General features: G+C 54.2%; 1 protein-coding gene across 1 annotated transcript in view; it reads right to left on the reverse strand.

Moving 5' to 3' along the window:
* The window catches only part of SLC35E4 (solute carrier family 35 member E4), a 154,703-nt gene that overhangs the window by 41,286 nt on the left and 96,834 nt on the right, over positions 1 to 16,583 (reverse strand). Inside the window, exon 3 of the mRNA XM_074972674.1 lies at positions 11,773 to 11,846. Within this exon, the coding sequence (XP_074828775.1) occupies positions 11,773 to 11,846 (74 nt within the window). The remainder of the gene's footprint in view (positions 1 to 11,772; positions 11,847 to 16,583) is intronic.

Below are 16,583 nucleotides of genomic sequence, written 5' to 3' on the forward strand. Positions count from 1 at the left end.
GATCAGGGCATGTGCTGACTCACTCTCTGACCCTGTCCACCACACTGCAGTAGAATTGAGCTGCTAAGAGACACTTGGCCAAACGCTGGGTCTCCGTTAGACCCCCAAACAGCCAGAGTAACTCCAGTGATGTCAGGCAAGTTTCTTGGGACTGACCCAAGTGTAACAGAGCAGAATTTTGCACAGTCTGCGGGTCACAGTTTGGTGGTCATTCTGTGGTCAGTACATGGTCACTGTCTTGGAAAGAGTGGGTTAGCTTTAGAAACAAGAACCCATGAGGGGAAAGGAATAAATAGAACTTTCTCTGAAGGGACTTGCCCTGCCTTAGCCTCCCTGCACCAGTGGCTGTCTCCTCTGGTATTCCAAGCCTCTCCCTGGGGAGGGCAAGAGATGGCCAAGCAGAAAAGCTCTGACGTGTGTTTCTGAACTTGCAGATGTGCCATTGAGTTGTGGAAGGCCTTGGGTGAAGAACCACAGCTCACCAGGGAGGTGCTGCAGCAGCTGCTGGACAAGCTCCAGCAGAGACGCCGGGAGGAGAAGAGCAGCCATGTGTCTCTGGCTGTAAGTGAGATTTGAGATGTCACCTTGCGAACCCGCCAGAGGCACAGGGAATATGGTGCATCTGTGTGTGTGTGCGAGTTTCACCTCTTCTTAGCTTCAGGCCATGGCTCCACCACACATTGAAGCCGACCTAACTTAAATGGGCAGACAGCCGCCACAGCGATTCCATCCCTGGTGTGTGTCCGCACTTTGCTGCTTGTGTCGGCAGTGCACGTCCTCACCAGAAGGGCTTGTCTTGATTGTAGGGTCAGGGTGGGGCATTGTGGGAAGGCTCCTGAAAGCCAGTTGACGAAAGCGACGCGATGTCTGCACTGACGCTGCATCGACCTAACTGCATCGACCTGGACTCTCTGCCACTTGCGGAGGTGGAGTTACGAATTTGGCACCAAGGGGCAGTTCTGACGACGGGAAGGAAATTCCATCCTTAGGGGGATGCAGAGTGAGCGGCCTTGCGTTGACCTACCTCTGGAGTGTAGACCAGGCCTTAGTGTGTCCTCGCCACTTCCAATTAAACCAAAGAGGTGTCAGTAAAGTTTCCCCCAGGTCAAAGTTACACATCTGTAGTGGTTTATCTGCTGGTACCCTGGCTCAGTTGTCTTCTGCTCCAGATGGCCCTTTAGTGAGCAGGTGCAGTTCAGGTGTCTCTTGGAAGTCTCCAGCTTTCTGGCTCTGTAAACTGTGGCTAGAAATCTTCCCAACATGGCATCCTGAGAAGTCCAGTACTTTTGACTGGGCCAGAAACACTGGGCCTAGGAGAACGGATCTCCTCAGGATGGTTTCAGCCCTTCCAGTCATGGCTGGAAAGCCAAAGCACAGGCTCTGCACCAGAAAAAGAAATAATGGGGAATAACGTCATCCAGACTCTTCTCATCTTTCCATCCTGCTTCCGTTCCAGGAATGGGGGAAGGTTCAGGAGCCTCCATATGTCCCCACCACTCTCAGAAGCCAATACTGTTTTGTAATACGCTGGAGAGGAAAGGAGACATGACAAAAGGACAATAGCGAATGGCAATGGGGGCAGGTGGCAGATTGGGAGAGCTGAGTGAAATTCTTTCCCCCCTCCAGGCAATGAAGACCATTTATGAGCTCCTTTTCCTACGGGGATATCGAGAAGCCATCCTGCAAATGTATCCCCAGCTGCTCATTCTCTGCGTCAGGCAAGTGCAGTACGTGCTGGATCTGCACTTGCCCGGGACCTACATGGCCAGGCAGACATCCAGCCCCGAGGAGGGATCCAGCTGCCTCAGCCTCCTAAGATAATGACTGAAAGGAAAAGGAAGAACAGATTTGTTCGGCTAAACACATGGGGGCTGTTCATGGCCATCAGTTGTTCGGGTGCTGTCGTTAGCCCAGGCTCAGTTGGGAGCAGGTCTCTCTTGAGGGAAAAGGGTTGAGAGCCGTGCATTCTTGTGAGTCACACTCGCTCATCTGACGCCGTCCACAGGCCAGCTGCTTTCCCTACACACTCAGGCAGCAGCCATGTTTGTGCATCCATCCACGTCTGCCACCCGCCAAAGGGTCAGTGCTTTCCTCAGTGCCTGCTGAGCAAATCCGTGGGCCTCTCTCCCCGAACGCGGACAGAGCCACACTGGCAGCACATGGGGACAGGCACCGCAGGGCGTCAGCCTCACAGGCAGACAGGAGGAAGAAGGACCAGTTCATCTGGTTCTGTGGGTACAGTTAGGGGCTTCCATCTGCACGGGAAAGAGAGAGCGCCAGAAGACACCTCAGGTGGTGTAAACTGATCGAGCTTTGCTCGATTCCACCAACAAAGGATCTGGACCCACATGCCCGCTTGAGTCCTGTTACCTGTCACAGTAAAGAATCAAGTGTTCAACCATTGTGAGTGATGACACCAACCATCTGAAGAAGCTACAGGGTCCCTAACTGGTTCCAAACTCAGTGAAACTGCAGTGTAGACAGGGTATCACACTGGATCGATCCTTGGGGAGGCTAGCTACTGCTGAGCATGCTGGGTGTCTCAGGACTTGTGCAGATTTGCCATGCTTGGGGCTGATCTCATTGCTTGACACTCTTTTTTGTTTGTTTGTTTGTTTGTTTGTTTTTGTCTTTAGCACCTCAGTGGAGGCTGTGAAGACGCTTTTCTCCATGCCCAGCTACTGGAAGGAATTTGCCAGCATCCAGTTTCATCGGGGTTGGGACATGATAGCCTCCCGATATCACTACTCGCAGGGGGTTGGCCTGATTGCAAGGTAGGAGCTCAAAGTTTCCTCTTCTTTGGGTCTCTCTTGGGAATGGGATTTCCGTGTGAAATATTCCTCAGTTCTAGGCTGCCAGCTCAGCCCAGCAACTTGAGCTGAACGCTCTCTCCCCCTTGAGAATCAAAAGGGACTTTCTGTTCCATGTTCCAGAGCCATGATCGAGTTTGAGAACCCTCAGCTCCCTGCAGTTTTCAGAGAGGCAATCACCATCGTCCAGAGTGGGAAGGAGGAGGAGCAGAGAACTATCGCCCTGGCTTTCTGCACTGAGGTGAGATTCATGAGTTGACAGGCACAAGTGGGCTTTCTGGAGAGCAGCTCAGGACAGTAAGCTCTAGGCTACATTGTCAGCAGCTTAGCAGCCCTACCGCCAGCTAGCTCCTCTCCGCACATGGATGGTTGCGGGGCATGGCAAAGAGAGGGAGGGAGAGACAGGGTGAGATTGCTCCTGGCTGGATGTGCCTAGATGGGGTTATGGGACAAGAAGCCATGTTTCTCCAGTGCCCCAAGGCCATGCTTCTCTCCTCACCTTTTCCTGGGGTTTTGCTTTTCTTCTGCCCCACGGCTCTCTCCATGGCACTCAATGAGGTCTGGAGATTCCCCTTTCCCTGGGGGCTTATTTGTGACTTGTGCATTAGTCTAAATTTGGGGAAGGAACCAACTGAAACAGCAGCAATTGGCTCCCTACTCACCAGAGACTTTGCATAGGAGGAAGTGGCCCTTTGGGAAAGACGACTGTCCAGGGAACAGACCCCACAATAAGACCTCTGCTCCTCAACCTGATCTTCATTTGGCTCTTGCCAGTTTCTCCAGAGTCCTTCCATTGACACCATCCTGACAAGATCAGTCCTCCAGGCACAGCTCATGGACTGGACCAAAGATGCAAATTCCATCATACGGAGGCTCAGTCTGCGAGGCCTTGGCAGTATTGTGTTCCAGCCAGAAAAGGTGAGAGCCGGGGATTGCCCAGGGGACCCAGGAAGCCAATGTCCATCAAATAGCTCAGAAAGGAGAGGGAGAGCCACACACAAGCCTTCTTGTTTAAAAGACAGCCCTCAAATGGTGGAGGTGCTTTCGGAGCAAATCAAGGCATGCCGTGCTCCCTGCTCCCGTGAACTGAGCCCTGATTGCAGATGGGATGCAATGGGGGAGGCGGGGTGAGCAAAGACAAAGGTGACAGTGAGCAACTGGCACAGAGTGACAGGAGAATGACTTTCTGCCCCGTTGGGGGGCTGTGCCCTCTGTGGTTTCTCGTCGGTGGCAGTGGTCCAGCATGTGCTCCAGGCTGTCACCTGGGAAAGTAATGAGCTGCCTTCTTCATTCCGGCAGGTGCAATTCTTACGGGCCCAGCTGCCAGCAGTCCTGGCCGTCTTTTGTGACAGGGATGGAGGGCGTGTCCTGGAGGCCATGCATAAAGCTGCAGACATCATCCACCTCCTCAACAGGGTGGGGCTTGGCTCCATCTCCCAGGATATTGCAGTCAGCCTTTGCCCCTTCATTGATGATGTAAGGCTTGGAACCCCCTCAAAGAAGCCCACTCCCCCCCTCCACCTGTCTCTGATGCCCTTGTCTCTCTCTCCCCATCCCCTTCCTCCCGCCCCTCAGGCCTGCCATGGAGCCTCCAAGGAGTGCCCCCGCCATGGGTGGGGAATCTCCTGCTGAGCCACCTCCCTGTCAGAGCTCTTCTCTCCAAAGCTCAAGCTCAGTGCCATGCTCCCAGCCCCTGCTGCAGCCTGGCCTGGGGGAGAGGGGGCCTGGCCCTGGGCAGATGACCAGCTGTCTGGAGAACACAGGCTCCCAAAGAGGTGGAGATTCTCAGCAGGAAAGAGGTGGGTCGGGAATGGCCCGGCTCTCAGGGGCACCCAAGAGCAAAAGAAATGCTGTCTTTTGGAGCAGCCAGTCCCTGCCAGGCTCCAGCAGCTGCTTCTCCCCTTCCCCACACCAGTCTCCAGCAGCCTTCCTGCCCTCTCCCCTCATCTTCTCGGGTTCTAGGATTCTGTGCTCTCCAGACAGAAACTGCCTCTGGGACACCCTGGGCTGCACTGTCCCACACAGGGTCTCAGGCCCTGCACAAGATGTCTATGGCGCTGGCCTGGTGGCCTCCCTGCTCCCGCCAGCCAAGGTAGTTTACACAGGGGGAACCGGAGCAGCGTGCGCATTACCACTCAGTGGCGTTATGCTCTGATGCTGCCTGGCTGTAACCGGGGGTCCCCACCCCCTGTGTGTCATTGCCAGGAGAAGGGCAGTGTGCGCTCAGCTGCCATTGTACTGCTTGGCAACGTGGTGAGCAGGGTGCAGGACCCCGACAAACCCTTGGTGCAGCAGGAAATCATCCACTGCTTGCTCCCCCTGCTGCTGCATCTTGAAGACCAGGAAGAGAGTGTGAAACTGGTAAGTGCCACGGTCATTATTGCCTTAAGAGCAAAGAGCCAGTATCCCCTGGGGCCCCCACTCCATTCATCGCCAGAGCCCCTTGCCCAAGGGGACTCTTCTCCTCCCTGCTTCACTCCATGCTGGAGCTAAGTGCCTCATCCATCCTCACAGCACACAGCACAATTGGGAAGAAAAGCCTTCTTCTGGGAAAGAGGAGGGGCATAGCGTAGCGGGGCCGGGAGGACTGCTGCTGGCCCCGGCATGGCCCAGGGCCTGCGTCCCCCTGAAGTGCGGGGCCCCCCAAAGCACGGGGCCCTGGGCAACCGTCCCAAACCATCCAAAGGACAGGACAGCTTTGGCTCTCTCCAGCCAACTCTCCCTTTCCTCTCCTCAGCACACTCCTGTGGAGAACAAATTACAGGAATCTCCACTGGCAGGAAAAGCAGGAGAACAAGGGATGGGGAAGGTTCCATGTCCCCCAGACTATCCCTCTCTCAGGGAGAACCCTCTTGGTCTCCTCTTCTCTTGCAGTCATGTAAACTGAGGCTCTTCCGCTGCGCAGTGTTCCTCAGGTGGGCTCATTTGAAGACGCTCTTCCGCAGCATGGCCTGGGATGGCTCCTCACAGCTCTTGAAGTGTGTCTGGGTCTGCTTGGTATGTGAATTCCTTGTGCCTTGAGAGTGCTGAATGGCAACTTGAGGAAGACCTTTCTAACCCCACACCCTGAGTACCCATCCGCTTCGGTCGGGCTGCAGGACTCCGTTCCAGGCTCTCTGCTGGCTCACTTCGGCAGGAGTTACAATCCGTTCACATTGTTGACATTTTTCTCCACAATTCTCCGACCTTCAAACTTTTGTCTTTTCAAATGAAAGCTGAGGTTCTGGAGAACACAATAGGAACTTCAGAGGGGTGCTGCTCTGGTGTATGGGTTCATATTGGCGGTTGCCATGGCCTGGCTATATGCTTTGGCTTTTCTGGACTATTCGCTGTGGAAAGAACATGTCATTTCTATATTGTGCATTTCTTCCTTCTTTCTTCCTAGATGCAGAACAACGAGAGCCACATCCCCAAATTCCTGTTCCAGGCCTTACAGTACCTGGAAAGCTCACAGACAACAATAAGACATTCAGCAGCCCGATTCATTGGTAAGCAGAGCAAATTCACTTGATCTTTTCTCAATGCTTCCTTCAGAGCCCTTTTCTGGACGGCTGCTCTGTTCCCTTCAACAGCACCAGAATCCTAAAATGGGGTGTGTGTGTGTGTGTGTGTGTGTGTGTGAATTAACATGTATTCCAAGATGAAGGGAGCAACTTAGCTGAATCAACTGCACCAACTTCCCCCACCCACAACAACTCTTTGGCTGTGCCTAGGGGAAACCAGCAGGATGTGAATTCAATCTCCTTTGGAAATCAGCCTCTCAGTAACTTCTGGGCGTCTGATGCTTTCTCGAACGTGCTTTGTGAACAGATGTAAGGAATGTCTGGAATTTCCCAAGGGTGTCTTGGGGGAATGGCTGCATCATTAGCAGTTTTCAGCGAAGGATCTGAAAAGCCATGAGACCCATTGTATTCATTGTATGTCTAGGAAATACTATCCACCATTACTGCGATTTGTTGTCTGAAACAGTGAATGAAGATGGCATCTCCCGCCTGTTTGGGAAATACCTCTGTGTGTTTGGGCCTCTGTGGGAAGCACAGGGGTGCAGCACAGGGCCTGAACACAGCTTTGCATGTGTCCCTCTCAGTCTAAGGACAGCATTGAAGGAAGAAGGGTGGTCACGTGAGCTTTCATCAAGGTCCCACAATCTGTGTACGGGAGCAGGGGAATTCCATCCCTAGCTCCTAGTGTAGACGTAGCCTTAGAGCTGTGTGGGGAGACTGTCTTCATCAAGGTCAGAAAGTCTCTAAAGGAAGGCCTGACCGAATTGAAAAGGGCTCTTGTTATTCAGGATGATGATGATGATGATGATGATGACGATTCCCCTCTGTAGGGAAAGATTCATCACCTGCCCTCCCTGGAATGGAGTGATTGCAGGCCAGGGAACTTCACTCCGAGATTGGTTATCAGCTCCTAGGAAATCCCATGAGGGCACATGGGAAACACTTTTCCCTGTGAGCTCTTCAGGAATGAAGGCACAGGGCCACAAAGGATTTCAGGAGACGTTAGGAGCCGAAATCCCTTTGTGGATCTCGGCCTAAATGTTGGATGGTTTAACGTGGCTGCTGCTGTCACTTGCCTGTTCCATCCAAAGAACAAGTGCCCCCAACCGTCTGTGTGTACGGGTGTGTGGAGGAGTGTCTGCCAGCAGAGGGGGAAGTTAGGCAAGAATGGGGTCTCCTCTCTGTCCAGGGCTATTTTGGGAGGAGCTGAGTTGTTGTTCTTGTGCCCTTAGAATCTTGGGGAGCGAATAGCAGGGGGCAATGGCTATCGGAAGGGGAGGCTTCCTAGGGGCCAGTCACATCAGCACCATGGGGTTTTCAACCCATTTCCTCTTGGTTTCAGCTTTTCACGAAGTGCCTTTGAAATCGGACAGGACTACGTGGTACATACTCAACAGATATTATAAATATTTGCAGCAGCTTGAAAATCTCGTGTTGGGTTCTGCATTCGACTAGGGAACCGGGACTGACACCGAAGAGCTCTTTGTCCTGCTATGGTAAATACAACAGACGCTTCTCAACTTTTTGGTGTCCCTAGACTCTGTTTGCCAGAAGCTGGGAATGGGGGACAGGGGACTGATCACTAGATGATTGCCTGTCCCTTCATTCCCTCTGGCATTGGCCACTGTCGGAAGACAGGATACTGGGCTAGATGGACCTTTGCTGTGGCCTTTCTTATGTCCTTATGTTTGGAACCGGGGCTGAACAACAAGGTGGATATCAGCAGATGACCCAAAATTATGTCGATTAGTCAGGCCTAGAGAAGACTTGGAAGAAGTTCAAAGGGATCGAAGAAAGCCATGTCACTGGGCAGCACCATGGCAGATGAAAACCAGCGCTGACCAAGGCAGGGCCATACACAGGAAAGCAGTGAGGTGAACGACTCCTCCATATCGCTGGTGTCAGAAGCCAAAGCACGGCTGGTTGGGCCCAGTGGTTGGAGCAGTGGCGCTGGGGCCTCGTGCTCAGAGTGGTGGAGGCCGAGCCGAGGGGAGCCAAGGGTTGGAGCCGGAGTCAGGAGTCAAGAGCAGGATTGGAACAGGCTGGGGAATAGGGCAAGGGCCGGATTAACGATCCCCGGCCAATGGGAGCTGCGGGGGAACTTAGCCTACAGGCAAGATCAGCTCCCGGGACAGAGGTTCCCGGTGTGGTGCTCGTCGCGCTGACGTGGCTGGCGGGGGGAAAGGAACGGCAGCGTGCGGAGCCGCCTCGCCCCCACCCCAGCCAGGCAGGGGTTTAGTGGCTGCAGCCTGGGCCCCCCTTAGCCCTACTCCTTTCCTGAGTGCACCATTGCCCCACTTCTGCCCCATTCCCACACACTGGTACAGGGCAGAACCCTGGAGCTGATCTCTGAAATCTCTCTCACTGGAAGGAAGTCACTGCAAAGGCAGGACAACCCCACCTTTGGGCACCATGGAGGACATCTCATCCCACTGCACAGAGCCCTATATTCACACAGCTTCTCGCATGTGATTCCCTCACTCATCAAAGCCAGGTGGAGAGAGGAGAAATTCTCCCCGACTCCCTTTTACCATTGCCAGCCCACAGGGGAGCGGAGGTTGCGGGGGGTTGGGTGCTCTCTTTAAGAAATGCCAGCTCTCAGGGAAGTTGCCAATGAGCATCAGCAAAGTGGGGTGGGGTTGTGCCGTGGAAAACTACCCTGCTTGAAGGTTTTGTTCTTCTCATTTGGGTTCCTGCCCTTTCTCCCTCTTCCAGACATCGAGAGGCCAACAGCAACCAATTGAGCCCACCACTGATCCCATCTCTTGTGAGACGGCAAAGCAGCTTTGCATGGGAAGGAGGAGACAGAAGAGGCCGAGCAGCATGTGCCGGGCTGAACCAGCCACACAGAACCCCATAGTCCAGGTGGAGAAAGCCAAGCCCCTCCCCAGCCCTGCCGGACATGCTCCAACTGGAGCACCAGAGTGTAAGGGAGCAGCTCAGCTCACGCTAGGCAGACCGCTGAAAATGGAGGATGCACACTGTAGGCTCCAGTCCAGAAACAGCTCAAGCCCCTGACTGCGAGCTCCGAGGCGCCGAGACCCAGCCGCATCCCCGGGGGCCTGCAGACATGCAAGGGAGATCGGAGACTCTGGGAGTTTCCCACGCCGGGAATCCAGAGACCCCCAGCCCATGGCCTAGAGACATCTCCTAGGAAGTAACCTGGGTGAACTAGCCATCGTCATCCCCAGGCTGGATCCCCACTGACTCAATGGCAAACACATTGGCCACGGACGAGGCCCTGGGTGAGGAGCCGGTGGAGTAACGAGGGCCTGGGTCCACCTGCCCTGGCTGCCATCCATCCTTTGGTGGCTGCCCACATCCCCATTAACCCACTAGACTGCACAGCCCCAAGAGGAGGGGCAACCATCTTGCCTCTGAACTCTCAGCCAAACAGCCCTGCACTGAAGGGTAGCTATACTGACTCCGGCCATTGGGCCACACAGCATTGAGGGAGAAAGTAACCATATTGTCCGTTGCCATCAGGCCACACGGGCGTAAGAGACAGGATAGACATATGGACTCTGAGCGTTGAGCCACATAGCCCCGACGGAGAGGGCAGCCGCACGGACTCTGGTCGCTGGGCCACACAGCCCCAACAGAGAGGATGGCCGCACGGACTCTGGTCGCTGGGCCACACAGCCCCGACGGAGAGGACGGCCGCACGGACTCTGGTCTCTGGGCCACGCAGCCCTGGACAGAGAGGGCAGCCGCACAGACTCTGGTCGCTGGGCCACACAGCCCCGACGGAGAGGGCAGCCGCACGGACTCCGGTCGCTGAGCCACACAGCCCCAACGGAGAGGACGGCCGCACGGACTCTGGTTGCTGGGCCACGCAGCCCCGACGGAGAGGACGGCCGCACGGACTCTGGTCACTGGGCCACACAGCCCTGGACAGAGAGGGCGGCCGCACGGACTCTGGTTGCTGGGCCACACAGCCCCAATGGAGAGGACGGCCGCACGGACTCTGGTCGCTGGGCCACACAGCCCTGGACAGAGAGGGCAGCCGCACGGACTCTGGTCGCTGGGCCACACAGCCCCGACGGAGAGGGCGGCCGCACGGACTCTGGTCGCTGGGCCACGCAGCCCCGACGGAGAGGGCAGCCGCACGGACTCTGGTCGCTAGGCCACACAGCCCCGATGGAGAGGACGGCCGCACTGACTCTGGGCCTTGGGACACACTACACTGCATGGGAGGGCAGCCATTTTGACACTGGCCATTTGGCCAAACTACCCTGAGGCTTAGGGAAGTTATCTGATGTCAACTATGGGACCTCGCCCCTTCACTCCTCAGACATCGCTCATCTGTCACCATGAGACCGACCCATGACATAAGACTTTTGGGGTCAAGATGCAAAGAGCAAGGAGTGCCATGTGACCCCTCTAAGAGATCCTCCCACTCCTTTATCAATCTGGGGGTGTTTTATCTCCATCCACCTGCCTCAGGAATGGATTTGAGCAATTGGGGAATGTTCTGGGGCAGAGTGACCCATCCGGACGTGGGTCACGTGACCCTCCGAGAGCTCCTCCCACTTGGGGTGGGCCTCAGCCCCTTAGGACCAACCAGAGAGGGATTTCACCAAACAGGGTAAGTGCCGTGGTGGGGTGACCTGCCCGCAAGAGGGGTCCACCACCCCTCCATGAAATCCCCGCACCGTCCTCTGCTAATCAGTCAGGGTTTCGCACACACGCTTTAGGCCATCCCAGAAGGGAAACGTAATGATCAGAATAGGCAGTGCCCGAAGGTCTAGGCCAGAAGCCGCCGATCTCTGGAGCTCCATGTTTGTGTGGCTGGCAGCATCGTCCTGGAAGTCGCAACACAACACTGCGGGGAAGAGCCCGTCTCGTTCCAAGGATGTCTTTTGAAGAAACCGTTGCCTAGACCTTCGGGCTATACCTCTTCTGGATTGGTACACATTTCCCTTCTGAGATGGCCTAAGGTGGGAGTGAAACCCTCGCCAACTGCTAGAGGGTGGTGTGGGGACGTTTTAGAGGGACCACGGGATCCTGTTGCGGGCAGGTCACTCCTCTGCAGCACTTCCCTTCTTTGGTCAAATCCCCTCTCGGGGTGGTCCTACGGGGCTGACGCCCACTTCAATTGGTAGAGGACACAGGGAGGCGTTCTCAGAGGGGATATACAACCCCCTTCTGCATGGGTCACCCTGCCCCGCAACATCCCCTGATTGGTCAAATCCAGTCTCCGGGTGTGTAAAATGCTGGTTGCCCCTGCCAAATTTTCCTAAAAGAAGGGAAGAAAGGCATGTACCTTTTGGGTTATCTGTCAGGTGGCCATCTTGGACTTGGGAAAAGAATCTGGTGACCTTTAGCCATTTGCTAGATTAGTTTGGGTTGGGAAGCACACTCCCACGCACGGATTGAATCCGCGTAGATAGGGTCTAACATCCAGGCAGAGACGACGCAAAGAGGGATAGGGAGGGTTTTTAGTTAGGTCTACTCACCCATTCCTGTGTCCATCATGGAGTCCCTCCCTGACGTCCAATGTCAAGAGAGCAGCAGCCGTCCATCGCTGTCCCTGCAAGAGAAGGGAGAGAGAACATCAACATGACCTCCTGGGTGTAATTGTTTGGGAGACTGGAGCACTTCCAGAGTTCAAGTTTTGTTAATCCACCCCTTCTCTAGCCTAGCCTAGTCCTTTTCCCTCTCGTAAATAAAGTCTTGTTTGTGTGCTTACCACTGCCTGGCGTTATTTTCTTGTGCTCAGGCAAGCTCTGACAGACTGGCTTTACAAAGGGGACCATGTGGGAAGAATTTACTGTAAGATTCCCTGAATCTTCTGAATGGGGTTTGGGTTCTGCCCTTTTGAAAGGAAGGAAAAATCCTTCCAGGTGATCCTACGGGGCTGAAACCCACTGTGATTACTTAGTAATCTGTCCTCTTCACTACCATGTTTGTGACCCTCTGTGTCATAGGGAAGTAGCCCATGGCTCATTATGCATCTTTTGATTTAAAATGGACACGTGTGGGGTACAGACGAAGAAGGACAACTTTTCAAGTCCAGTGTGCACAGAAATGGGATGGACACTTCAAGGATTGAATACAATGCTTTGATCTTCCATCTGTTCATTAAACAAAGACAAAGGTGCAGATTTGGGAGGCTCGGCACTGACTTCCCCAGGATCATTCCTCTCCGCGTAATTCCCATGATAAATCTCCTCTCAAGGAAGAGCCTGAGGAAGTGTGATCAGGGGAACTACCCAGAGCACCAGATAAATCAGGGCCCTGAGCTGAGAAAAACCAAGCCTCAGCCAGTTCACATTAATTCAGCTGTCCTCAGCACAGACACCCCTGAAGCACCCGAGGATTACTTGAAAGGCTTTGAGAGGCTTGGCTCTGCAGAGCGAGAGATGAAGCCTATTACTGCAGGGAAATCAATGACAGAGCACTGTCCACACCAGCACTTAGGTTGGTGTAACTTGTCTCACTCAGGGGGTGGCTTCTTCACACCCCTGAGCGACATACGTTCTACCGACACAAGGGGGAGTGTAGACGCAGCCTTAGCAGAGAAGCGATTTAGAAAACAGGTTTTGTTTTGGAGGAAATGCAGGAACCCCGGGTTTGTAATAACCCAAAGGAGAGTCCGACCCCACCAGTCCCTGTCCCTGTCCAACATTAAACAGGTGAAACAAGGCTGGCAGTTTGGGCTGCTGGACAGAACAAGCCTTGAGGCTGAAAAGCCAACAACCTTTCTCTCCATTTCAGCAAAAAACAACATTCAACAAACCCCCACAAAAACAGGCACCTGAAAAAGTCCTGCCCCCGACTTCACCTTTCCAAGGTCTTCTCCACACTCTCTCCCGCCCCGAGTCAGAATCCGACACCTTGACCAACACACCACAGTCAGACCCGAATGCAGCTCTCCCTCTGCAGGCAGGATGGTGAAGAAAAACACAGGTGAAAAAACCCTCCAGGCTCAGCTACGCACGGAGCCTTGGCAAGGACGTGGTGGAAAGGTGACGCCGGGATCTCTCGCACGGTAAAGGAGACTCGTGCCCGAGTCCAACAAACCCTTTGGGAACTCAAAGGAAGCCGCATCCCACAGGCGTTTCCACAGACCAGCCACCAGCCACACACCCAGGCCGGAGGGGCCGGGACATGGGAAGGGGCAGCAGCAAACGCCCCCGGGGGGAGGGCTGGGGCGGGAGCTGCAGCCAGGCCCCTGGACCCGCAGGGAGACGCAGACCCTGACAGCAACCAGCCACGTTTGCCCACGTGTGTGTGTGAGACACGTTTGTGTGTGTGTGATGTCTTGTGTGTGTGCTGTGTGTCGTGCAGAGTCTTGTGTTCAGTGTGTGTGTGCTGTGTTGTGTTTCGTGTTGTGTGTGTGTGTGTGGTGTAGTGTGTGTGTGTAGTGTTGTGTGACGTGTTGTGTGTTGTCTTGTGTGTGTTGAGTTGTGTGCCGTTTTGTGTGTCATGTTGAGTGTGTGTTGTGGGGTTGTGGTATCATGAGACTGTTGTGTGTGATGTGGTGTGTGTCGCACGCACAGACGCAACACATTGTACGCCGCACGCACAACACGTCACGTGTAGCACGTCACACACACGTCGCACATCACACGCACAGCATGCTGCGTGTAGCACGCACACACACAAAACATTGCACGTCGCACGCACACACACAACACGTCGAATGTCGGACACACACTCAGCACGGCACACGTCGCGCATTGTACGCCACACTTCGAACACACAACACGTCGCGTGTCGCACGTTACACACAAAAACGTTGCATGTCGCACACACATGTTGCATGTCGCACATCGCACACACACGTCGCACAAACACACAATGCGTCACAAACACAACACATCACACACACACAAACAGGTCTCTCACACACGCACATGAAACACAACACATCACACACACACACAACACGTCACACAGACACAAACGCACACAACATGACATACAACATGTCACACACACATCCCCACACGCCACATGACACCACAAACACACCACACACACACACAACATGTCACACACACACAAACACACAACACATCACACAGATAGGCACAAACACATATATAATATGACACACACCACCACACACCCAAGACTACGCAAAACACATCTCACACACACACACACACACACACACACACACACCATGTCACATGACACCACAAACACAACATCACACACACACTCAACACGGCAAACAGGAAGACGCACATGTGAAGTGTGAGGTGCGATGTCTTCTATTTGCGTGTGCGACGTGCAACATGCAACGTGCAACGTGAGGCGTGTTGTGTGTGTGTGACGTGCAATGTTTTGTGTGTGTGATGTGCGACGCAGGATGTGTTGTGTGTGTGACGTGCGATGTGCTCTGGGTGGGGTCTGTGTGTGTTTCTGCACAAGCTGATTGCGATGTCCCGGAGGCCAACAGCAAAGAGGGTTTGGCGTCAGCTTTCTTGCCCTGCCGTCAGTCTGCCACCTGGCTGGGGTGACAGCGACTGGGGACCCCAGGAGCTGCTGAGAGATGCGGAGGATCCCTCGGAAGGGAGAAGACGACGTGAGAATCAGACTCTTCCAGCAACGAGCCACATTTGCCCAGTGCTGACGCTGTCAGGCCTCCGAGTTTTGGGCCAGAAACCAACAGCCAAATCGAGCTGGAAAATTGAACCACTTGCAAATGGCCCTTCTAGCGTGTCACCAGACCGTAGGCGACCGTTGGGGGTGAGCTGTGGGCTCCCGAGAGGTAGAATCCAGGGCCTGCCTCTTCGCTTCCCACGGCCAGGTATTTTCAGCCCCCAACAATTAGGGGAAGAACAGGGAGATGAAAAGCCAAAGAAAGTTTCAAGAGTTCTCCTTCCTGGCTGAGCTGGCTGCGCTGCCCAGGTCACGGATGGTCATTCTGGGGAGGGATGTGGGTCTGGTCCACTTTGAAGGCGGTTGATCTGGGGAAGGATGTGGGTCTCAGATATCTGGAGGATTGGCCCGGAGCCCAGTCTTGTGGGGACACAGCTGGTGGTCCTCATCCTCCTCTGTCTGCCTCTCTTCTGCCAGAGAAGGCAAGCCAGGCGAGTACCAATAATGATGCTGTCAATAAAATGGAATCAAGTTGTGGATGTTTTTTCTTTTCAAAAATATTTTCACACTTTTCAATCGGCCCCTGGTAGTTCCTAGGACAAATGTGAAGGAGGAGATATTGGAACAGTTCCCTCTTCGTGGGAGCAACAGCTGGCTGGGGTTTTGGCTGCTCAGGCTTTTGTTCCCTGGTTTTACCCACTGGGGTTTCTTTTGCATGGCTTTCATGTACCTGTGTGTAAGTTTTTGCCCAAAGGCACCCAGCTGTACAGGTTTTATCTACAATCTTTACAAGTTGAAGTTGCAGATGGAGGGGGCTCCCAGCAATGGCAGCCTTAAGGGGGTGGGCGGCTAGAAGCTGGGGGACTGGATCGGGACCCCCCAACACTTACTGGTCTCTCTGCCCTGCAGTTTTAGTCCCCCCAGATTAGCCTGATAATCACAACAAAATTTTGTGTCTCCTGCTGCTAACAGCCCACCTTCATTGATTGGTCTCGTTAAGAGTTGCTATGGCAACCCCCATTTTCTCCTCTTCTCTGTATGGATATATCTATATCTTCCTGCTGTATTTTCCCCAGCATGCATCTGATGAAGTGGGCTTTAGCCCCTGAAAGCTTATGCTCAGATAAATTAGTTAGTCTCTAAGGTGCTACAAGTCCTCCTCATTCGCTTTTCCTGACTGATTATGCTGGGGGCTCTGCCTGGCTCCAGCGCTCCAGTCCCTCAGCTACCAAGGCCACCTTGGGACACTGATCGATTCCAGCTTCAAGGAGTGCTGAGATCCATCTGTCTCTTTCTGTGCCTCTGTCTCTCTCTAGGAATAGCCTCCTGACCCTGCCTCCTGTGATCTGTTATAGTTTGCTAGCCCCCCACCCCACCTCCATGGGTGTTTTTGGCTTCTCCATTCACTCTGCAGCAACGCTCCTTGTACCCAAGCTAAAGATCCCTGCAGCCCCAAAAATCCTCGGGGGTTTGCTCAGCAAGTGGGTTACGAGCAGAATGGTTGTGGGGTGAAGGTGGGGATAGGGAGGTGCTGAACCTGGGGGTAGAGGAGGGTGGCAGATTAAGGTGTTGCTCAGCCCAGCCCGCTGAGTCCAAGGACATATGAGGGGACCAGCACTAAATTGCTGTTCGATCCATCCCACTGAGTCCCGGGACACATCAGGGGTCAGCTTGCGAGTGCTGATGACCCAGTCCTCTCTGACATGCTATGTTC

This window comes from Natator depressus, chromosome 15, assembly GCF_965152275.1.
Source record: "Natator depressus isolate rNatDep1 chromosome 15, rNatDep2.hap1, whole genome shotgun sequence".
NCBI lineage: Eukaryota > Metazoa > Chordata > Testudines > Cheloniidae > Natator > Natator depressus.